At 39.6% G+C, this 26406-nt stretch overlaps 1 protein-coding gene across 1 annotated transcript; it reads right to left on the reverse strand.

The window, feature by feature from the left end:
- Positions 1-48: 48 nt before the first annotated feature.
- LOC125647515 (major facilitator superfamily domain-containing protein 6-A-like) lies at positions 49-26406 on the reverse strand. Its single transcript, XM_048874204.2, has 7 exons — positions 24254-26406; positions 7222-7329; positions 5218-5379; positions 3664-3882; positions 3305-3340; positions 3188-3219; positions 49-1007 (listed from the first exon to the last, which is right to left on the reverse strand). The coding sequence occupies exons 1-7, from the start codon at positions 25965-25967 to the stop codon at positions 897-899; spliced, it is 2382 nt and encodes a 793-aa protein (XP_048730161.2). The 5' UTR covers positions 25968-26406; the 3' UTR covers positions 49-896.

A 26406-nucleotide genomic window follows, 5' to 3' on the forward strand; every position in this document is an offset into this window, starting at 1 on the left:
GAAAATTCCATTCCTGAAAGTTCCTGAAATTATTAATAGATAATCATATTTTTCAGAGCGTTTTTAATTTTTATTCAAATCAAAAACAACATAGGTACAGCCTATATGTAACTTAACAATCTATTAAAATATACACTCGTGATTCAAACAAAACAAGATAAACAGACTCTAGGGGCAACTGCCTACATACATCAATACATATACTGCATTTATTATGTATTTACTGCTGTATTACATTGCGATAAACAGGTTGATTTCATTACTTTTTTTATCACAATCACGTGATGTGCGCACATTTAATGCTCGTCATGACATGCTAAGATACACAGGAGCGGATCTAAGGGGAGATTATTTTGCGTTACAGGGGTTTCAACCCCTCTTTGGTTGAACATTTTGGACAAAATATAGTACTTTTTCTCATTCTGAGGTATTTAATCCCCATTTAGGAGGACTGAAAAGGTACAAATTTTGGTCACAACCCCTCTCCCGTTCTTTAAAATTCTGGATCCGCCCCTGGTCACAAAATTATTCAAGTTTTAACTTTCACTTTACATATCTATTCAAATCTTACGGGGATTACAAAATCTCGCCTTGATGCACATACATACAGTTCAATCCACTACGAATTTCATCTCTTGGGTATGGAATGGATAGGTATTATAGTACTAGTTTTACTACTTATTTAAGTAATACTTCTGCAAAGTTCACGGCAATCTCAACTTCTCGGGAATACTGTTGTTTTTCCGCTTACCAGAAAGACCCGAGAGGTTGCGAATGTGTCCACTAACAAACATGCAACTCAAAATTAGAGAGCACGGGTCACCACTGAGTAGACCCACGCGAGCGTTCAACGGAGCACAGAAGTACGAAGTGAGCAAAACTCTTGTCATTTACGGTCAGGGCCGGAAAGGATCGGACATTTCTTGAGGTTGCTGCTGATAAGCTTGAGTTGACATTTTTGGCATGCTTCCAAATTCACTTTGTTTACCCTGTTCCTGAGCTAGTTTCTGTAATTATAAATCATACACAATTTCATTATAAATCATACACAATTACATACACGTAATGTTTCAATATTAGGGCTTTGAAAAATGTTAACAATGCCGTGATATATCGTGTAAGTAAATGATTAACATCATAATATATTTCTAAAGCAAATGATTAATAATTTCATGTTTTGATTAAAAGAAGTAAATGTTTGAATCGTTACAATAAGACTGACAATGCAGTGTCCAGGTTAGCGAAACCCCGTTGTCGCTATGCAATAAAACAAAGTTATAAAAACCTTTGACAGCCATTTTAAACAGAAAGCTAGTGTAGAAAAGGTAATTGAATGTTTTATTTTATTACACAGAGATCTGTAATATTCGTTTATCTGTAGAGTAAACTTTGAGCATCAAAATATTAGCTCGCCTGAGCTGAAATCTCCAAATCTCCAATGCCCAGACTTTGATTAAAGTCTGTTCATGATCTCCCTGTCGTCTGTAAACTTTCTTCTTCTTTTTTTTTACAATTTGATTTCTTCCTAAGAACTATAGGGCCAATTCTAACTAAATTTGACACAACGCAACCTTGTTTAAAGGGGTTTATAGTTTGATCAAGGGAGATAATGGGTTGATGGTAAAAGGGTGGGGTAAACAAAAATTCTATTTAAGACCCATCAACCTAGGAAACTAAAAAACTAGAAGGCTTCCTAATGTAATAAATATTTCAGTTCAAATCAGACCCCAAGGGTAACATTAGAGATTCAAAGTTTTACAAAGGTATTCATAAGAACATTAATTATTCTTCTCAATAACCACAAAAGTACAATCAGCCATATTAATTTGCAAGCATATTCATATAGTATAGCTTTCAGTTTGTTTAAACCACTGATGACATAAGGGTCAGAACCAGGTCACAATACGGGTTTAGAAATTTACAAAGAATTATACTGGAAAAAGAAATCATATTTTATCTTAAACCATAAGGCTACAATTCGCAGATTTCATGGAAAGTTTGTTCAAACTCAAGGGACTAGAATGGAACGATAACAGGGATTTAAAGTTTAACATTAAAAGTATTCTTAATTTAAGTGCCATGCATTAGGATCCAGCTGAAGAGAGCAGCCCATAACAGAGTCCGTTGGCGTGGTGTTGTTGCAGCCCTACGCTCCACCGGGAGTCAACAGGAATAAGTCAAGTAAGTCATTAGGATCCTTTTTCTAAAATTACCGTTAGTACGCTAGTACCCTGATGCAGTCAGCCTTCATTCGGACCATGGCTTCCCTTTCATGGGTCACGGTATACAGTGGTTCAAATTTTAGATATGAATGATATTGTGAGGGAAAACATCCTTTTAAATTCTCCTCAAGGATCACGAGATTACGATGCAAGCACCATGTGCGTGGTGTCAATATTGCTCAAACCATGACCCTCGGAAAGAAGCACCATGAAATTGTTATAATATAGAAATATTCAAGGATGCGTCCTTTAAGATCATCAAATGTCATAACGAATCAGTGTTTGTAGATCCCGTACATGTATCTGGAATGAGGTAAGGTCACAATACTGGTTCAAAGTTTCATATCGAAATGGGGTCATAAGGGTTGAATTGGGGCCACAATAAGGTTCAAAGTTTTACATCAAATCGGGACCACAATAAGGGTTCAAAGTTTTATATCTAATTGAGGCCACAACAATGTTGCACATCGGATTATGTAGGAAAATTAAGTCCTGAAAAACTATAAGGCTAAAATAATATGCAAATATAACCTGATGTAATGTTTATGTAAAACCTTACATTCATAACCAATTCAAAGACATTTGGTTTATTCACGTTCTATGAATCAAGAATTTTAATAATGCACAGCTCAGGTGAGCGATGTGGGCCTCTTGTTTCCATGAAACACGATCACCAGGAGACTGATTAATTTGATAAGGGGTTTCTGTTGAAAATACTGTAATTAGAATTCTGACTTTTCCGGAGCAGTATCGTAATTAAAGAAACAAAATCTGATATAACTAAAGGTTTCTTTTTTCTATCGACGAAACACACACCCACACCCACGTACAGACAGTCGATGAGTTGTATAATTAGTAAAATGTCACGATCTTCAATTCCCGCAATGATGCTCCCAAACATCCGTTTATTTCATGCTTGCTGTTCAATTTCTAGCAACTTTAAGCCCTAATCCGGAAGTACTCACCTCTAGGAAAGCATTGGAATGATCGTAGGACTCTACAAAATCAGAATTTTAAGTTTACAGTGCTGCCCATCAAAATTCGAAACATGAATTGCCAGTGTAAAAAGAAAATTAAAATACCTGCGTTACTAGTACCATATACAGGCTGGTTGTATCCTGTAACAGAGAGTATAAAATTTCTCAATAATTAATTAGAAATGCTATTTTGTTAGTAAGCCATTATTTTGACATTCTGAGTGTTTTCGAGACTGCCGTTTCGTGCTCCATTCTTAGAGACGCGAATGACAAAACCATGGTGCGCACGAACGTGTTCTTGTTCTTCGAACACACTACTTACAGGTGGTGTAAATGTTTGCACCTTCAACCCGTTCTCGTCATGTGTACTCGGCTTTGGGATCAGCAGGAATTTGTACTCGTGCGAAGAACGACGGTCTCGAACACATTCCCAATTTTTAGATCTTAAAGTTTAGGAACCTTACCTGCGTTTAGTTTACTACTGGATAAATCCCGAGCCATTCCGGATGGCACACCATGCGGAGCTAAGTGGCAGGTGGGAGACTCTTCCTCCATAAGCTGATGCTTTTGTTTCCCGCCATAACTGAAAGAACCTCTGTCATCTAGGAGATACCGTAGGGAGACATAGAACACTAGCACCACTAAACACGTGACTCCATAAATCCTAAACGTAATCCTGGCGCCTGAAAAAAAAAAAGACCATGATGATCACCATCGTTTCGTGTGGCATCTATTATTTTTCTTTATATACATGTATCTATATATATCTGTATATACTGTAGTTCCTTTTATCTCACGAAACAGAAGGCTGAAGTGAACTTATCATAATTTGATGGTTGTCTTTGTTTTCTGAGTTGAGTTTTTACATTTTCAATACATTCCCCAGTACTATTTCATATGGAGTCCCCATTCACCTAAACAGTAGTGTAATCAAAGAAATAGTTGGCATACATGTTGCACAGAAGCTCGTCTAAGCTTTAGCCGTTATTGTTTGTCTGTTTTACGTCCTGCATAAGAGAATTATTTCACACATATTGATAAAACCCCTATCAATCACTCATATTGAGACGTCACCAGCTGTATGTGAAGTACCGCAAATTCAGACTTATGTTTAGCGATTACGGTCGTAGCAGTGATGGTTATCGTGCCAACGCATGCCGCGACACAGGGCCTCCGTTTTTAAGGTCATATTCAAAAGACCCGTGATTCTCACTTCTAAATGCCGAGCGTTTGACCCGTGATTCTCACTTCTAAATGTCGAGCGTTTGGCTCGTGATTCTCACTTCTAAATGCCGAGCGTTTGGTGAAAGAGCAATCACTACCTGCACTCCTTTGTTTACGTCGCGGCCATAGCACGAGAGGGGCTCTAACTCACGACCTTCCGGTTACGATTGATTGATTGTTTTGCGTTCCATCGAGAATTTTTCACTCATATTGAGATGTCACCAGCTAGTTGTAGGTGAAGTAAACAAATTTAGATCTATGCTTAGCGCTCAGGGCCGTAGCAGTGAAGGTACTTTATCGTGCCAACGCCCGCCGCGACACGGAACCTCCGTTTAAAAGGTCATATCCAAAAGACCCGTGAATCTCATTTCCAAATGCCGAGCGTTTGACTACCTATTTTAACGTCTTAGGTTTGACGTGGCCATGGCACGAGCGGGGCTCGAACTTACTACCTCTCGGTTACGAAGCGACCGCTCTACCACTGAGCTACCACGACCGATCCTGGTTACGAAGCGAACGCTCTAAGCTTTTAGTATAGTTTAAAACTACCTATTAAACAATAAAACTAAAGCTGGTTTAAGTAGTGAAAGAAATGACCGGTTTAAACATACTACAAACTGGTCACTTGACTGTTTGTAGCCCTGGTTCCCATGTTGCAGACAATATATAGTCTAATACATTCGCATTTCAAAGCAATAATTAAGTTGTCGAACTACTTTGATCAAAATAATTTGATAGGAGAAATAATTAAGTAATGAGTTCCGAATGCAGACACTGCCTATGATAAGTCTTACCATAGCCATACACCATGAGTCCTCCAAATACAGCGCCGCACCCTCTACCTAGACCGTGATGCAGCCCTTGCAACATGCCCTGGGCAGAGGAACGGAGGCCCGCAGGGATTGCCTGGGAGATGTAAGAGCAGCAAGCAGCCCACACTGCGGCGTGGGTCAGGCCTACAACAAAAAGAGCTAGGGTCAATGGAACACAAGACACGGGTCAATGAAATTCAAGACACGGGTTGATGAAGTATAAGAATTGGGTAATAGAAGCACATGACATGGGTCAATTTAACAGATGACATGAGTCCATAAGGCACAAATCATGGTTAAAATAACATGCTCCATAAAACACACGAAGCATGGGTCAGAGAAACATAACGTGGGTCAAAACAAATGATATGGGTCAATGTAGTACATGATATGGGTCAATGTAGTACATGATATGGGTCAATGTAGTACATGATATGGGTCAATGTAGCACGTGATATGGGTCAATGTAGCACATGATGTGGGTCAATGCAGCACATGATATGGGTCAATGTAGCACATGGTATGGGTCAATGTAGCATATGGTATGGGTCAATGTAGTACATGATATGGGTCAATGTAGCACATGATGTGGGTCAATGCAGCACCTGATATGGGTCAATGTAGCACATGATATGGGTCAATGTAGCTCATGATATGGGTCAATGTAGTACATGATATGGGTCAATGTAGCATATGGTATGGGTCAATGTAGTACATGATATGGGTCAATGTAGCACATGATATGGGTCAATGTAGCACATAATGTGGGCCAATGCAGCACCTGATATGGGTCAATGTAGCACATGGTATGGGTCAATGTAGCATATGGTATGGGTCAATGTAGCACATGATATGGGTCAATGTAGTACATGATATGGGTCAATGTAGTACATGATATGGGTCAATGTAGCACGTGATATGGGTCAATGTAGCACATAATGTGGGCCAATGCAGCACCTGATATGGGTCAATGTAGCACATGGTATGGGTCAATGTAGCATATGGTATGGGTCAATGTAGCACATGATGTGGGTCAATGCAGCACCTGATATGGGTCAATGTAGCACATGATATGGGTCAATTCAGCACATGATATGGGTCAATGTAGCTCATGATATGGGTCAATGTAGTACATGATATGGGTCAATGTAGCATATGGTATGGGTCAATGTAGCACATGATATGGGTCAATGTAGCACATAATGTGGGTCAATGCAGCACCTGATATGGGTCAATGTAGCACATGGTATGGGTCAATGTAGCACATGATATGGGTCAATGTAGCACATGATATGGGCCAATGTAGCACATGATATGGTTTATGAGGTAAAAAATACATGGCATGGAACACAAAACTTGGGTTATAGAAGCACATGATTTGGACTATGAAACACATGGCATGGATCAGTGAAGTAAATGATATCTTCCATAAGGCACATGACACGGACTAAAGAAACATGACTTGGATCAATGAAACACATGACATGGGTCCATAAAACACACGGCATGGGTCAATGATGTAGACATCTTCGCTAGCCAAGGGTTTACGATCCGCTCCGCTGTTGTAAAAAAGCTAAGCGGATCGTAAACCCTTGGTTAGCGAAGATGTGATGTAGATGACAATGGTTGATAAGACACAAGCCATGGATGAAAGAAATATGATTTTGGGTAACATTTACATTGCAATATTTTGTTACATGATGCAAAATTTTAAACTTCTTGTTCGTAACTTTATCATATTATTCGTGATAATTGAGATCATTGTGTGTTAGTGATTTTTCGATCATCAGTACCTTACCATTGGAGTGCATACCCCGCCCATTCTTTATAACAAAACTACTGATTTCACGACTTTCCCACTGTAGTGAGGGTTCACGATCCCGTGCCCAGGTGACTGTGTTGTGCTCTGTGTCGGGACACTAAAGTAGACTACCTTCTGATTGTTCTCTTTAAAACTGTACCGTACTAATTCTTGTTGTAGCGTACCTTGCACGAACTCAAACGGCAACACCCACCAAGGATTTTGGAGCCAGGAAATGTACATAAATCGAACAATGTTACCCACCAGGCCTGCATACAGGATCTTAACGTGACCTGTAAATAAATAGAGTAATAGATAAAAGGACCGTGGACCTGATCCATCACTGAACATCACACACACACACACTGAACATCACACACACTGAACATCACACACACACACTGAACATCACACACACACACACACACTGAACATCACACACACACACACTGAACATCACACACACTGAACATCACACACACACACTGAACATCACACACACACACACACTGAACATCACACACACACACACTGAACATCACACACACTGAACATCACACACACACACACTGAACATCACACACACACACACTGAACATCACACACACACACACACTGAACATCACACACACACACTGAACATCACACACACACACACACTGAACATCACACACACACACTGAACATCACACACACACACACACTGAACATCACACACACACACACACACTATCACACACACTATCACACACACTATCACACACACTGAACATCACACACACACACTGAACATCACACACACACACACTGAACATCACACACACTGAACATCACACACACACACTGAACATCACACACACACACACACACACACACTGAACATCACACACACACACACTGAACATCACACACACTGAACATCACACACACACACTGAACATCACACACACACACACTGAACATCACACACACACACACACTGAACATCACACACACACACTGAACATCACACACACACACACACTGAACATCACACACACACACTGAACATCACACACACACACACACTGAACATCACACACACACACACACTATCACACACACTATCACACACACTATCACACACACTATCACACACACTGAACATCACACACACACACTGAACATCACACACACACACACTGAACATCACACACACACACACTGAACATCACACACACACACACTGAACATCACACACACTATCACACACACTGAACATCACACACACACACACTGAACATCACACACACACACACACTGAACATCACACACACACACTGAACATCACACACACACACACACTGAACATCACACACACACACTGAACATCACACACACACACACACTGAACATCACACACACACACACACTATCACACACACTATCACACACACTATCACACACACTGAACATCACACACACACACTGAACATCACACACACACACACTGAACATCACACACACACACACACACTGAACATCACACACACACACACTGAACATCACACACACTATCACACACACTGAACATCACACACACACACACTGAACATCACACACACACACACACACACTGAACATCACACACACACACTGAACATCACACACACACACACTGAACATCACACACACACACACATTGAACATCACACACACACACTGAACATCACACACACACACACTGAACATCACACACACACACACACTGAACATCACACACACACACACTGAACATCACACACACACACACACTGAACATCACACACACACACACACTGAACATCACACACACTATCACACACACTGAACATCACACACACACACACACTGAACATCACACACACACACACACTGAACATCACACACACACACTGAACATCACACACACTATCACACACACTGAACATCACACACACACACACTGAACATCACACACACACACACACTGAACATCACACACACACACTGAACATCACACACACACACTGAACATCACACACACACACACACTGAACATCACACACACACACACTGAACATCACACACACACACACTGAACATCACACACACACACACTGAACATCACACACACACACACACTGAACATCACACACACACACACACACTGAACATCACACACACACACACTGAACATCACACACACACACACACACTGAACATCACACACACACACACACTGAACATCACACACACACTGAACATCACACACACACACTGAACATCACACACACACACACTGAACATCACACACACACACTGAACATCACACACACACACACACACTGAACATCACACACACACACACTGAACATCACACACACACACACACTGAACATCACACACACACACTGAACATCACACACACTATCACACACACTGAACATCACACACACACACACACACACTGAACATCACACACACACACACTGAACATCACACACACACACACACTGAACATCACACACACACACACTGAACATCACACACACACACACACTGAACATCACACACACACTGAACATCACACACACACACTGAACATCACACACACACACACACTGAACATCACACACACTGAACATCACACACACACACTGAACATCACACACACACACACTGAACATCACACACACACACACACTGAACATCACACACACACACACTGAACATCACACACACACACACACTGAACATCACACACACACACTGAACATCACACACACTATCACACACACTGAACATCACACACACACACACTGAACATCACACACACACACACACTGAACATCACACACACACACTGAACATCACACACACACACTGAACATCACACACACACACACACTGAACATCACACACACACACACTGAACATCACACACACACACACACTGAACATCACACACACACACACTGAACATCCCACACACACACACACTGAACATCACACACACACACACACACTGAACATCACACACACACACACTGAACATCACACACACACACACACTGAACATCACACACACACACACACTGAACATCACACACACACTGAACATCACACACACACACTGAACATCACACACACACACACTGAACATCACACACACACACTGAACATCACACACACACACACTGAACATCACACACACACACACTGAACATCACACACACACACACACTGAACATCACACACACACACTGAACATCACACACACTATCACACACACTGAACATCACACACACACACACACACTGAACATCACACACACACACACTGAACATCACACACACACACACACTGAACATCACACACACACACACTGAACATCACACACACACACACACTGAACATCACACACACACTGAACATCACACACACACACTGAACATCACACACACACACACACTGAACATCACACACACTGAACATCACACACACACACTGAACATCACACACACACACACACTGAACATCACACACACACACACACTGAACATCACACACACACACACACTGAACATCACACACACTGAACATCACACACACACACACTGAACATCACACACACACACTGAACATCACACACACACACTGAACATCACACACACACACACACTGAACATCACACACACTGAACATCACACACACACACTGAACATCACACACACACACTGAACATCACACACACACACTGAACATCACACACACACACTGAACATCACACACACACACACACACTGAACATCACACACACACACTGAACATCACACACACACACTGAACATCACACACACACACTGAACATCACACACACTATCACACACACTGAACATCACACACACTGAACATCACACACTGAACATCACACACACTATCACACACACTGAACATCACACACACACACACACACACTGAACATCACACACACACACTGAACATCACACACACTATCACACACACGGAACATCACACACACTGAACATCACACACTGAACATCACACACACTATCACACACACTGAACAACACACATACTATCACACACACTGAACATCACACACACTATCACACACACTGAACATCACACATACTATCACACATACTATCACACACACTGAACATCACACACACACACACTGAACATCACACACACACACACACTGAACATCACACACACACACACTGAACATAACACACACTATCACACACACTGAACATCACACACACTATCACACACACTGAACATCACACACACTATCACACACACTGAACATCACACACACACACACACTGAACATCACACATATTATCACACACACTGAACATCACACACACTATCACACACACTGAACATCACACACACACACACACTGAACATCACACACACACACACACACACTGAACATCACACACACACACACTGAACATCACACACACTATCACACACACTGAACATCACACACACTATCACACACACTGAACATCACACACACTATCACACACACTGAACATCACACATACTATCACACACACTATCACACACACTGAACATCACACACACTATCACACACACTGAACATCACACACACACACACACACTGAACATCACACACACACTGAACATCACACACACACTATCACACACACTGAACATCACACACACTATCACACACACTGAACATCACACACACTATCACACACACTGAACATCACACATACTATCACACACACTGAACATCACACATACTATCACACACACTGAACATCACACATACTATCACACATACTATCACACACACTGAACATCACACACACTATCACACACACTGAACATCACACATACTATCACACACACTGAACATCACACATACTATCACACACACTGAACATCACACACACTGAACATCACACATACTATCACACACACTGAACATCACACATACTATCACACACACTGAACATCACACACACACACTGAACATCACACATACTATCACACACACTGAACATCACACATACTATCACACACACTGAACATCACACACACACACTGAACATCACACACACTATCACACACACTGAACATCACACATACTATCACACACACTGAACATCACACACACACACTGAACATCACACACACTATCACACACACTGAACATCACACACACTATCACACACACTGAACATCACACATACTATCACACACACTGAACATCACACACACTATCACACACACTGAACATCACACATACTATCACACATACTATCACACACACTGAACATCACACATACTATCACACACACTGAACATCACACATACTATCACACACACTGAACATCACACACACACACACACTGAACATCACACACACTGAACATCACACACACTATCACACACACTGAACATCACACACTAAACATCACACACACTGAACATCACACACACACTGTCATACACACTGAACATCACACACTAAACACACACTGAGCATCACACATTTAACAACATTTAACTACCGTAAACTGATACAACATTTAACTACCGTAAACTGATACAACATTTAACTACCGTAAACTGATACAACATTTAACTACCGTAAACTAATACAACATTTAACTACCGTAAACTGATGCAACATTTAACTACCGTAAACTGATACAACATTTAACTACCGTAAACTAATACAACATTTAACTACCGTAAACTGATACAACATTTAACTACCGTAAACTAATACAACATTTAACTACCGTAAACTAATACAACATTTAACTACCGTAAACTAATACAACATTTAACTACCGTAAACCGATACAACATTTAACTACCTTAAACCAATACAACATTTAACTACCGTAAACCGATACAACATTTAACTACCGTAAACTGATACAACATTCCTGACTGATATACTTTCACTGTATTTATTAGGTAGCTTGACCATGATTGATTGACATTATTCCAAGATCGTGACATACTGTCTGTTGACTGAATCAACCTCTGTGACTAGTATGAACTATAGACCCATAGACTTACTTTCCCAGTATCCAGGTCACGGTCAAATACACATCACATTGGTTTCAGTCACACACCGTTGTGTCAACATTGCAATTAGATGGATTTATGGTTGAAGAGTTATAAAACAGTATTCTAAGTCCATTCAACTTCAGCGTTTAAACAGCATTGAAGCTGCAACATCGCTTATACATCTTGAATTAAAAATAATCATATATATTTCAAAGTTGAATTCACATCGATGTCCAACACGGTTTGAACATTGGATTGCATTGATATTTCGAAGGTGCTTCAACATTGAATCCTTGCCACTCTGAAGAACTCAACACAGATTTGAAATTTAAAAATAAAACAAATTTTTATCAAATTAGTTCTCCTTATCAAAGTTTCTGTATGTCAGATGTTCAGGAGTGAAATAACAATATTTCTAAACATTTGATACTTTGTCAGTATATCATTATAGCACAGTTAGGGAGGTCGAGGGGTTAAACCCCGACTCAGGAACAATGAGATTCATAATTCCGAAGAGTAAACAGTGTATTTTTACTTCGTAAACCTCACCATTGTTCTAGAGTCTCTAACCCAGGGGTCATGGATTTCATAGCTATGGTAGCCTACTATAACTCGACGAGAAACGTCATCGTTACAATATGTACTTAATTGCGTTCGATGTTTATGAGTCATGAAGAAGAGAAATCTTACAGAATTAATGTACATGTATTTTCATTCCGTGAGTCATACAGCCTTTGCACTAGAACCAAAGAACCAGTGGCTATGAATTTCACAGGGGCGCTGGCGGCTTCGCTCCTCATTACAACAATGTATCCAGTGGAGGCTTCGCTCCTCATTACAACAAGGTATTGAGTGGAGGCCTCGCTCCTCATTACAACAAGGGATTCAGTGGAGGCCTCGCTCCTCATTACAACAAGGGATTCAGTGGAGGCCTCGCTCCTCATTACAACAATGTATCCAGTGGAGGCTTCGCTCCTCATTACAACAAGGTATTGAGTGGAGGCCTCGCTCCTCATTACAACAAGGGATTCAGTGGAGGCCTCGCTCCTCATTACAACAAGGGATTCAGTGGAGGCCTCGCTCCTCATTACAACAAGGGATTCAGTGGAGGCCTCGCTCCTCATTACAACAAGGTATCCAGTGGAGGCCTCGCTTCTCATTACAACAAGGTATTCAGTGGAGGCTTCGCTCCTCATTACAACAAGGTACATGTATTCAGTGGAGGCTTTGCTTCTCATTACAACAAGGGATTCAGTGGAGGCTTCGCTCCTCATTACAACAATGTATCCAGTGGAGGCTTCGCTCCTCATTACAACAAGGGATTCAGTGGAGGCTTCGCTCCTCATTACAACAAGGTACATGTATTCAGTGGAGGCCTCGCTCCTCATTACAACAATGTATCCGGTGAAGGCTTCGCTCCTCATTACAACAAGGTACATGTATTCAGTGGAGGCCTCGCTCCTCATTACAACAAGGGATTCAGTGGAGGCCTCGCTCCTCATTACAACATGGGATTCAGTGGAGGCCTCGCTCCTCATTACAACAAGGTATTGAGTGGAGGCCTCGCTCCTAAATACAACAAGGGATTCAGTGGAGGCCTCGCTCCTCATTACAACAAGGGATTCAGTGGAGGCCTCGCTCCTCATTACAACAAGGGATTCAGTGGAGGCCTCGATCCTCATTACAACAAGGGATTCAGTGGAGGCTTAGCTCCTCATTACAACAAGGTATATGTATTCAGTGGAGGCCCCGCTCCTCATTACAACAAGGTATTCAGTGGAAGATTCGCTCCTCATTACAACAAGGGATTCAGTGGAGGCCTCACTCCTCATTACAACAAGGGATTCAGTGGAGGCCTCGCTCCTCATTACAACAAGGTATTCAGTGGAGGCTTCGCTCCTCATTGCAACAAGGGATTCAGTGGAGGCCTCGCTCCTCATTACAACAAGGGATTCAGTGGAGGCCTCGCTCCTCATTACAACAAGGTATTCAGTGGAGGCCTCGATCCTCATTACAACAAGGGATTCAGTGGAGGCTTAGCTCCTCATTACAACAAGGTATATGTATTCAGTGGAGGCCTCGCTCCTCATTACAACAAGGGATTCAGTGGAGGCCTCGCTCCTCATTACAACAAGGTATTCAGTGGAGGCCTCGATCCTCATTACAACAAGGGATTCAGTGGAGGCTTAGCTCCTCATTACAACAAGGTATATGTATTCAGTGGAGGCCTCGCTCCTCATTACAACAAGGTATTCAGTGGAGGCCTCGCTCCTCATTACAACAAGGGATTCAGTGGAGGCTTCGCTCCTCATTACAACAAGGGATTCAGTGGAGGCCTCGCTCCTCATTACAACAAGGTATTCAGTGGAGGCTTCGCTCCTCATTACAACAAGGGATTCAGTGGAGGCCTCGCTCCTCATTACAACAAGGGATTTAGTGGAGGCTTAGCTCCTCATTACAACAAGGTACATGTATTCAGTGAAGGCCTCGCTCCTCATTACAACAAGGTATTCAGTGGAGGCTTCGCTCCTCATTACAACAAGGGATTCAGTGGAGGCCTCGCTCAGCATTACAACAAATGATTCAATGGAGGCCTCGCTCCTCATTACAACAAGGTATTCAGTGGAGGCTTCACTCTTCATTACAACAAGGGATTCAGTGGAGGCCTCGCTCAGCATTACAACAAGGGATTCAGTGGAGGACTCGCTCCTCATTACAACAATGTATCCAGTGGAGGCCTCACTCCTCATTACAACAAGGGATTCATTGGAGGCTTCGCTCCTCATTCCAACAAGGGATTCAGTGAAGGCCTCGCTCCTCATTGCAACAAGGGATTCAGTGGAGGCCTCGCTCCTCATTACAACAAGGGATTCAGTGGAGGCCTCGCTCCTCATTACAACAAGGGATTCGGTGGAGGCCTCGATCCTCATTACAACAAGGGATTCAGTGGAGGCTTAGCTCCTCATTACAACAAGGTATATGTATTCAGTGGAGGCCTCGCTCATCATTACAACAAGGGATTCAGTGGAGGCCTCGATCCTCATTACAACAAGGTATGCAGTATGGTTGTTTGGTGTCCAATAGCGAAGACAAATATTTTCTACAGAAAATATACATTTTCACTATTAACGAAAGGCGAAGATAACGAACAGTGATCAATCTCATAACTCCTATAAGCAATACAAAATAGAGAGTTTGGCAAACATGGACCCCTGGACACACCAGAGGTGGAATCAGGTGCCTAAAGCTAAGCGGTGACCGCCCAGTATTCCGACGGTCCGGTATTCCGACAGTTCGATGGGCCGGTATGCCAACAAGTAAGATGACATAGATAACTTAATGAGTTTGTTTAATTTAATCATTAAATCATATAATAAAATGAATGTTGCTGGGGGGGGGGGGGTAGTCAATACGATGATTTAGTCATCTTCAAAGTACATTATTCGCCTCGTTCTTTGGACTCTGTGAATATTGTACTACTCAGGCGGCTTAATCACTGTATTGACCTCAAAAACAGCAATATTTGTATAATGTTACATTTTTAATCAATTTGTTGGTCACTGGTATCTGTTAATTATATTGCAAAAAATTGCATAATAAGGGGAAATTTGGTTATAATTCTCATTTTTACTAAGAAATCAGAGAAATGGAAAGTTGTTTTAAAACATTCCTCCTATGTTTCAGACATCAGATTATATCACAGACATGTGTTTGAGTAACAGGCATTCTGATAAGTTGGGTCTGGTAATAGTGGGGAGAATGATGTCCTGCAGCGGAAAACCGTAAAAGGGGATCAGTAAAAGTAAAAAACATACAAATATTTACAGTATTAGCTGACATTATCTTAATATTTATGCTATAAACATTATAAATGTACTAGAAATGGAATAAACATGTTGTTTCTCAGCTGTATTTCCTTAAAATAACTTTGATATAAACTAGTGTAAACATTTTCTTCGTTATGGACGCCATTCAATGGCATGGCACTGTAATTTACAATCTCAATCGGTTACTTATTGATATTTTGAATTTTATTCCAAAATGTTTTAGAGGGGATATTTACCAGCATAATATACTTCATTTGTAATATTTCATTTTAATTGGGGCATATTTCACGCTGTAATGAAGTTCTTTTGGATTTTGTGTAGGCAATAGAGAAAATGATAAATCGTAGAATACATGTAAATAAAAAGAAAATTTATTTAGCAACAAGATAATATAAAGATGTTTGAAAAACAAAGAAATCACACTTTCACATTCACACACCCAAAAAACCAATGCCCACACAGTAAAATCTCTGGCTACCCATTACCCAGACTAACTTCTGGAATTCGCCAAGAAAAGACCCCTGCTGGACAGCATGAAAACGTGGCCGCACGCTTGACAAACAGCCGCTACTCTGACTGACCAAACCGGTATGCTAAAAATAGCCTTATCGACCAACATTCACACTACGGAAACACCTTACAAGCATAAACAACTATTTACAGTCAACACCACAAAAACTAACTAAAATGAAAATTAACTTCATCACACACGCCTTATCATAACAACTTCTTCTACAATTAAGTCACGTCCTATAAAGTCTTGACTGACCTTGATAACAACACCGGGGCTCTGTTTTTCCTTTGTTTGCTCTGTTGGCTTTTTAGGCGGTTTTTCTTTCCCCCTTTTTTGTCAACAAACATGGTTGGTGCTGGATGTTTCAAACCTAGGTGGGTTTTTTTCAACCCTAGGTTTTCATGGCCTTTTTTTGCACCACTTTTGTTTCCAGTAAAGATTCATGATATCGTATTTTATCACATTTGTTTTTTGTAACAATATTGTGGCTGGGAGAACGCTGTTGTGTATTACTTTTATATATTGCATTTCTAGTCAAGATGCGGGTATGCCTCCCAGCCAATTTCGTTCTGTAATTTTAGGACTCACATTTTTTGTCATTTTAAATAAATGACAATGATTTACACCTAATATGTTTTTCTGTTATGATCTATATGGAAACAAACAGAGCTGCAATATTGCTTGGAGTAAGAGCAAATTTTAACATAAACATGGTTATTGCAAGTATTATGAATGTTATTTTTGTCAAATCATACCATTAATGTGAACATTTTTTTTATTCTACTTTCTGTACAGCTCATTGTAACATTCATTTTGTTTTGATTGATTATACAGATTAAAACTTACAACACGTGTAGCAGTCTTTCATCATCGACCAAAATATCATTTGCCTCATTATCTTGATAATAATTTCATAGACTACTAAATTCATATTCATACACAAAGACCTAGTCAGTTAGATATCAAAATGATGTAAGAATATATTTTATCATGTCAGGGAGTAAGACACGGAGAGACTTAAACATAATATTGAAAGGCAATAATTATTTTTTAAAAAGTTATGTGTTTTGGCCATTGATGATGTTTGTCCGTCCGTGTAAAAAATTGGTTGAATTTCTCTGCAATGGTAAGGGTCATTTACTACATATTTTGCCTGTACTTCATCAGTGAGCAGTTTTAATTTCCATAAATACCGGGTTTCTCCGATCTAGTTCACACTTGAAAGATTTTCGTCAGAAATCAGGCCATGTCGATTTTGGCGGTTTCTGGTAATTTCCATAAAATAATGCCTGACATGAATAAATTTTAACTCTATTAATTAAAATTTTTGGTGATGGTCAACATGTCGGGCTATCGGACAGTCGGAATATTGGACCGTCGGACTATCGGACCGTCGGAATACTGGCCCGTCAAACTATTGGGCCGTCGGAATACTGGGCTTGAACCGAGTAGGGCAAACACGGACCCCTGGATATACCAGAGGTGGAATCAGGTGTCTAGGAGGAGTAAGCATCCCCTGTCGACCGGTCACACCCGTTGTTACTTGAGGCTTTGACCACGCCCCTCGGGTCCCGGGGTGGGGTGGGGGAAACGGAAATTATAATTCATTGTTTTCACCCTTATCCCATAAATGGCTTCACTTTGGTGAAAATTGGCTGGTTAGTACTTTTGAAGAAGTTGAAAGTATTTTTAAAATTTTTTACTCAATAGAACCACAAAGGATACTCACGTACCCTTATGAATGAATAAATAATGTAATTAATTACAATTTACATGTAAACCGATCAGGAATCAGAGTATCATTTTAATTTTACGGCCTAAATGAACTACATCGAATTTTAGCTTGCTCATTAATTTTTAAACGAGATATTACATAGCAGCATGAAAAAAAGATCGATTTGAAGAGAAGGTAATTATGCGATTTATCGGATGGAAACACCTAATTGATTTCCCATTCATTTCGTTTATCAATATTTCCCGGTCTCACACGTGCTTCAGAAGTTAAATTTTCTCTTTACATGGTCGATTCAATAACGATGGCTCGTTAGAGTTGTGTTATCCAGGGTTCTTCCAGACGCGTATCGGAATTATAAAGCAGTCCCCATATACAGATTAGTTACACATCCATAAAAAGCTACATACGAATCTAATTAGTCCGTGTATGCTCACAGGCCTCTGAATTTCTATAAATAAGCCGTTATATGATTGATCAGAGTGATATATATATATATATATATATATATATATATATATATATATATATATATATATATATAATCCAAATAGAAAGAGTTGATATCACACAGTCAAAATAATTCAATAAAAAAATCAGGAAAATATACAGTTCCAAAATACATGTATATTTAAATCACTAGCGCTTTCTGGATTTTAACATCCATCCTCAGGTGAATACAAATTAATAATTATTAATTCGTATTCACCTGAGGATGGATGTTAAAATCCAGAAAGCGCTAGTGATTTAAATATATTTTGGAACTGTATATTTTCCTGCTTTTTTATTGAATTATATATATATATATATATATATATATATATATATATATATATATATATATAATATACATCCTCTATATATAACTATTTATATTTTTATTTATATATAGAGGGGGTATATATATCACTCTGATCAATCATATAACAGCTTATTGATAGAAATGCAAAGGCCTGTGGTATGCTATACATACACATTTCACAAAGTATTTTGTATATCTATTGCACAGGGTCTGTGTCAATATCATACAAAATGATATTCATACATTTAATCTAATTGACTACTGTTTTATATATTTAATCTTACTAATTCCATGTTACTGGTAGATTATAGTTTAATTATACATTGTATGTTACTGATGGGGTATAAGTTAATTATATATTGTATGTTACTGATGGGGTATAAGTTAATTATATATTGTATGTTACTGATGGGGTATAAGTAAATTATACATTTTATGTTACTGATGGAGTATAAGTTAATTATATATTCTATGTTACTGATGGAGTATAAGTTAATTATACATTATATGTTACTGATGGGGTATAAGTTAATTATATATTGTATGTTACTGATGGGGTATAAGTTAATTATACATTGTATGTTACTGATGGGGTATAAGTTAATTATATATTGTATTTTACTGATGGGGTATAAGTTAATTATATATGCTTTGTTACTGATGGGGTATAAGTTAGTTATACATTATATGTTACTGATGGTTTATCGGTAGATTAAATATTGTGTGTTATTGATGGATTATCGGTAGATTACTAATAGATTATCGGTATATTATATATTCCTTGTTACTGATGGATTATCGGTAGATTACTGAGAGATTATAGGTAGATTACTGATGGAATATCGGTAAATTACTGATGGCTTATCGGTAGATTATACATTCCATGTTACTGATGGATTATCGGTAGATTACTGGTGGATTATCGGTAAATTACTAGTATAGAATAAGAAGTCTCCTTTATAGTTATTGTATCGAGTTCGTTGTAATTGATTGTCTAAGTTCCCTGGTCTGTCAGTGAGCAGATAATTGAGAATCATGACAGTTAGAATTCTATTAACACAAACTCTGTGGGGATAACGATCTATGGCGTGGGACTGTTTGAATTATTGATGCAGCAATCTGCAGAATTCCAAACACGAACGTCGATCTTGTCGAATCGTTTAGTATTACCATAAACGCGACGTGAAATTTTTGTAGGTCCTTGCTGATTGTAGAAACAGGCGTATCCACGTGGCCCCAGACTAGTCTGTAGTGTGGGTTTAAATCGCATTTGTCTTACTAAAAAAAAATGGATATCATTTTATTTGCTTGCACAAAGGGATAACGAACGTTTTGTTGAGTCCCAACATCGGTGAGTTGGCTGAAGCCGCCTTAATGTAATTTTTAAAAAAAAAATTCCAATCATAAGAAGGTTGCAAAATCCGTAACCTTCCTTCTATAGTTCACCACTCGAATAAACATGTAGTAGGATATTTCTTTTGTCTGTCTGTCTGCCTTTCTGTCTGTTCGTCTGCCCGTCTGTCTGTCTGCCTGTATTTTTATATAGTCACAATACTGTAGCTCTATATCTTTTGTACATGACACTAATCAGAAATGGAATTCAGTAAATTTAAAAGAGAAGCAACACCTCTCAACAAAGTCCAGAAATAACATTACTGATATTGCATGCATTTCTACATTCAAATTACTTCTTGTTTTGCAAACACTTTTATCAAAACTAAGGCATCACAGCTTACTAAATTACGATCTGTACACAAGAAACATCACAGTTTCTCCCAACTAGCGATACAGCGTAAAATGTACATCTGGGGTTTTTTTCTTTGTAAATGTTATATATATATATATATATATATATATATATATATATATTGAAATGCAAGTCTAAAGAGGTTGTTTCAACCTCTTTAGACTTGACGAAGCAATGATAATAGGCACATATCCTTTACTAGAGGGTAATGACTCTTTGACTGCTATATTTTCTCAGCAGTTCACAAATACAGATAAATGTGGGAGGTTTAACGAAGATTTCAGCATACGTATTCCACTTACCTATTTCATTTACTGTATGATTATTATCAGAAATGCATTAGCTACATGTGTACTAACATTAAAAGAGGTTGTAAGTTGATATAATTTGTGTTGGTCCTTTTGTATATTGATTATACAATAAAATATGTTCAAACTCAACTGTTACAAGGTTAACTTTTAGTTTCATTATACAGTGCCCCCTCGATATACTGCCACCGCCCACCCCACCCCCGTTATAATGCCACCCCCGCTTATCTTCTGAAAATCATAAAGAACAGATTTCTCCTTATGTTGACACACCCGTTATAATGTAAACCCCACATGATGCCATATGCCACTGATTTTTCACAAACAAATAGTCAACTTTTATCAGGTTTACCCAATAATGCCAAATTACCTACATCCCCTCGGTATTCATACTTCTACTTCGAGAGCGACGTTGTGATGTGTAACGGGCTGGACAAGAAATGCAGCTGGTCGGGTTAATCACAAATAATTACTCAATAAAATTCATGATCACCTAAATGTTTATACAGAATGGAGTCCAAATAAATTTACAGAATGGAATTTCTTTGGACTGCTCGGTGAATTGTCAGTAATGGTGAATTCGTTTTATTGCCACCCCCGCTTTTATTGCTCAAATTGGCCTTGAACAAAAGTTGGCAACATATCGAGAGAGCACTGTACATGTATGTGTATAGTGAGCTATTATCATATATTTCTCATATAGTTAAATCATTTTCACAGTTTTAATGACCACAGCTGATTTTATAATTAGGGGCAAGACCAAAAGTCCAATGTCTGGTACAAATACTATCAACATTCTACGTGTATGTATAACACTATATATTCTGTTGATATTCATTTACTAACGACAAAGGGTGTTCTTTAAATGTCACATAATCTAAACGTATATTTAAAGAGCTGTTCCTAAGAAATTCGTATGAGCAGTGTTGGACGACCGAAATTTATGGGAGTTTTTAACCCTCTCTCTCTTCCAGCTACTTAAATTTAGATTTTAATCTGAGGTCGACCTTTCGATCTTGCCCCTTAAATATTGTTTTTCCCTATTCGTGCAGTTTTGAATATCAACTTAGTGCTGCATGCATGGTATCGGGAAACATCGAATACAAAATATCATGCATGGAATCTGAATCGTGTGGGGGATGAAAACAAAACTGCTTTGTGATAATCGATACATTCCAAGACAAAGTATGATCGATTAGCTGTCTTCGACGAAACTACAAAACGCATATTACTTAATCATATTGTGGAAAATTGTAATTTCGATCGCAGGTCTTCTATTTTCGTGGGTTTACACGCAATGTTGAGTCACGCCAATTCGCTTCTTTTCTCTTTTCACAGATCGATCTTAGGGAAATTCTCACAATTCTATGTGAAAGGTGAAGATAACGAACAGTGATCAATCTCATAACTCCTATAAGCAATACAAAATAGATAGTTGGGCAAACACGGACGCCTGGACACACCAGAGATGGGATCAGATGCCTAGGAGGAGTAAGCATCCCCTACCGACTGGTCACACCCGCCGTGAGACCTATATCTTGATCAGGTAAACTGAGTTATCCGTAGTCAAAATCAGTGTACCAAGAACGGTCTAACAATCGGGATGAAACACGTCAGAAAGCATTTGACCCAATGATAGGTTGTATTGGCAAACTAGATCGTTATAACGACCATATATAATATAACTATTTATCATACTCGTATTTTAAACTGAAATGGATGGAATGAACAATATATGGAAGGAGAAAACTTTTTAATTTATCTGAATTAGAAGAAAAAATGCTTCTGCATTAGAAAGCCACCTGAAAAAATCAAAATCGCTGCTAAACTTAAATCCACGATAAACATCAAATGTGGGGTTTGTTGTTGTTTTTTCCCCATCGACACGTTAACTTACAGATCTATTCTGTAAGGATATCATTTCAAAAGGACAAGTATTTATTTTATCGTGTTTTGAGAGGAAATCAGCCATTGTCATGATGTGTTTTACCCCTTTTTGTCTAGATTTTTTCCATTACGTGTATTATTATTATTATATTTTTTGGTTGTTCTGCAAAGGCCAATTTCAACTCATCTTCTGCAATTAATATACGTTACTTAAAATGGACGTTTACAGAGGCATCTGAGTGCCACAAATTTCGGATTGATGTTTTTGTCACAAAGAGAAATTTGATACATGAAATTCACTCACCAAACTTATTGATGATATTTCGACTGAAGAAGTATGTTATCAGCTCCGATATATGGTTGAAAACCGAGGCGATGCCGAACAAAGTGGGGCTTCCGCCGATGTCTTGTAGATGCCAAAACAGGAAGGTGAAAATGAGGCCAATCCCAAACCCCATAAACCAGGCGATAAACAGAACGGAAATGTATTTAAATGTGGCCAGCATCTTCAAAACAGCGAACCATTTCCCAAGGAACGGTTCATCTTCTTCTTCCTCAAGGCCACTGACCTTTGTGTACCCGGAATTTTTCACAGCGTCATCTACCATATCATTGTTGCCTTTCTGTAGCGAGATATGGAGGTTTTTACCATTTTCATTCACTGTCCCGCTACCGTTTTGATCTTGGTAGGAAGGTTCTTGCTTTTCCATTCGCTCCAAGTTTGATTCGCTAGCTTTTGACTCCAGATACCCAATTTCAGCATCTTCATCACTTTTAAAAATTGTCTTAGTGTCTGTTTTTTCCCCTTTGATAACACCAACGACCTTGTCCTTGACCCTGGAAACAATTTCCATAAGCTGAATATCCTGACCCCCGCCATGACGGTCGTCAAACTTAAGTTGTGTGGCTGTGATGAAAGCACAACTCATCAACACCGAAAACACGGCAAAACACATAGTGTAGTTCTTCTCCGTAACGTACGTAAACAAACATGGATGATTAGGGAAGGTGGACGAATGGTCTAAAGCGAGTCCAACAAAGAACATCGAAATACCCCATCCAAGCGACCCGAACATCCGCTGTCGCCCATAATTATCCGTGTCCTCCCCAAGATAAGCTAGGGTGACGGAGTCCACAAATGTGATGGCAGGTGCGCTGAAGAACTCCCCTATCACCACAAGCAGAAGAAGTTTGAAGAAAGTATCCTGTATGTCGCCGTTTTTGAAGCACTGGGTACTGTGTGGGGGACAGGTGTACCCCCCGGTGTCCCTCTCGGTTGTCGAGGAAGGGGGTTTAATTGTGGAAGATAGTCTCGTAGGACTGGTGGTACCCGATGTATTCTTGTTAATGGCTGATTTAATTGGTAAAACAGATGTTTGAACACTTGAAGGAGGAAAGTTAAATGGTGTCTCAGGGGATCTTTTAAATCGACCTTGCAAATGTAATACTGCAGCATGTAACATTTCACTGTGAGAATAAATAAACTCATCGCTTATCTCCCTTTTCGACCTCCCAATGACGCTGGTCACCCCACGACTGTCGAAGCCCTCTGGAGGGCCACGGAGGGTGGAATTTCCAAATTCTATGCACTTATAGTGCGGCGGTTTCACAAACGCTATAGCAAGAGTAAATACTATCCAGCAGAAAATAGAAAATAAAAGCAACTGCTTTCCTTTCTTATATCTATCGGCTAAACTCCCCCAAAATGGGGCACTGCAAAACTCGACGAAGGGGCGAAATCCGATCAGAATACCGCTCCTCGTGGGGTTCATCGCCAGTTGCTTAAAGTATATGGCAAGCAAAGGAAAAAGTGACCCAAAGGCCGCAAAAAAGAAGAAATAAAATAGCTTACAAATCAACAGGTCTCTGTCAATATAGGAGAACATGTTGTCTATGAGGTCCCGTTTAGATTGCTTCCCGTATTCCGTGTTGAGATGTGAACGCACCTTGTACTTCTGGTTCTCTGCCGATGGCGACTTCTCCACGTCGCTTTCGTCTGAATCTAACTCTGGAGGCATCTTTAAAATCTTCTATGACCGGTTCCTGTCTCAAGGGTACATTAATAGCAATATTTAATATCCATTTCTTGGACAGTCTACTGGATCAATGATGTTTGAACTTCAACTCCACAGGAACGTGCAGAACTGTTTCTCGTGGCGCACTGTTCCGGGAATCACAGAGGCCGTGTTCCAGAGATTGGAATCTGTGCTGAAAGTTTGACAGGACCGACGCTCTCCCTGAAGAGGCTTACAGTATGTTAATGCATTGATTTTACTTAACGGAACGAGGACCAAGTCTTATCGATGTTCCACGGCTATTTAAATGCAGAGTTTTGCTACAAATCTAACAGAGCTAAGCCTAGCTCCGTCATTGATTTTCACAGACGTGCTTCCATCGATCAATATGTTAGATGTTAATTTACTTGATATCAATTATGCCAGATAAACAAATAGTTTC

Source organism: Ostrea edulis, chromosome 6, assembly GCF_947568905.1.
Source record: "Ostrea edulis chromosome 6, xbOstEdul1.1, whole genome shotgun sequence".
Lineage (NCBI taxonomy): Eukaryota > Metazoa > Mollusca > Bivalvia > Ostreida > Ostreidae > Ostrea > Ostrea edulis.

Excerpts from the sequence above, each read along its gene's own strand:
- LOC125647515 (XM_048874204.2), bottom strand. The coding sequence starts at position 25,967 with ATGCCTCCAGAGTTAGATTCAGACGAAAGCGACGTGGAGAAGTCGCCA. Across the intron at positions 3,883-5,217 it reads ACTCATGGTGTATGGCTATG|GCGCCAGGATTACGTTTAGG; the intron begins GTAAGACTTATC and ends TTTTTTTTTCAG. Across the intron at positions 3,341-3,663 it reads CAGTAGTAAACTAAACGCAG|GATACAACCAGCCTGTATAT; the intron begins GTAAGGTTCCTA and ends TCTCTGTTACAG.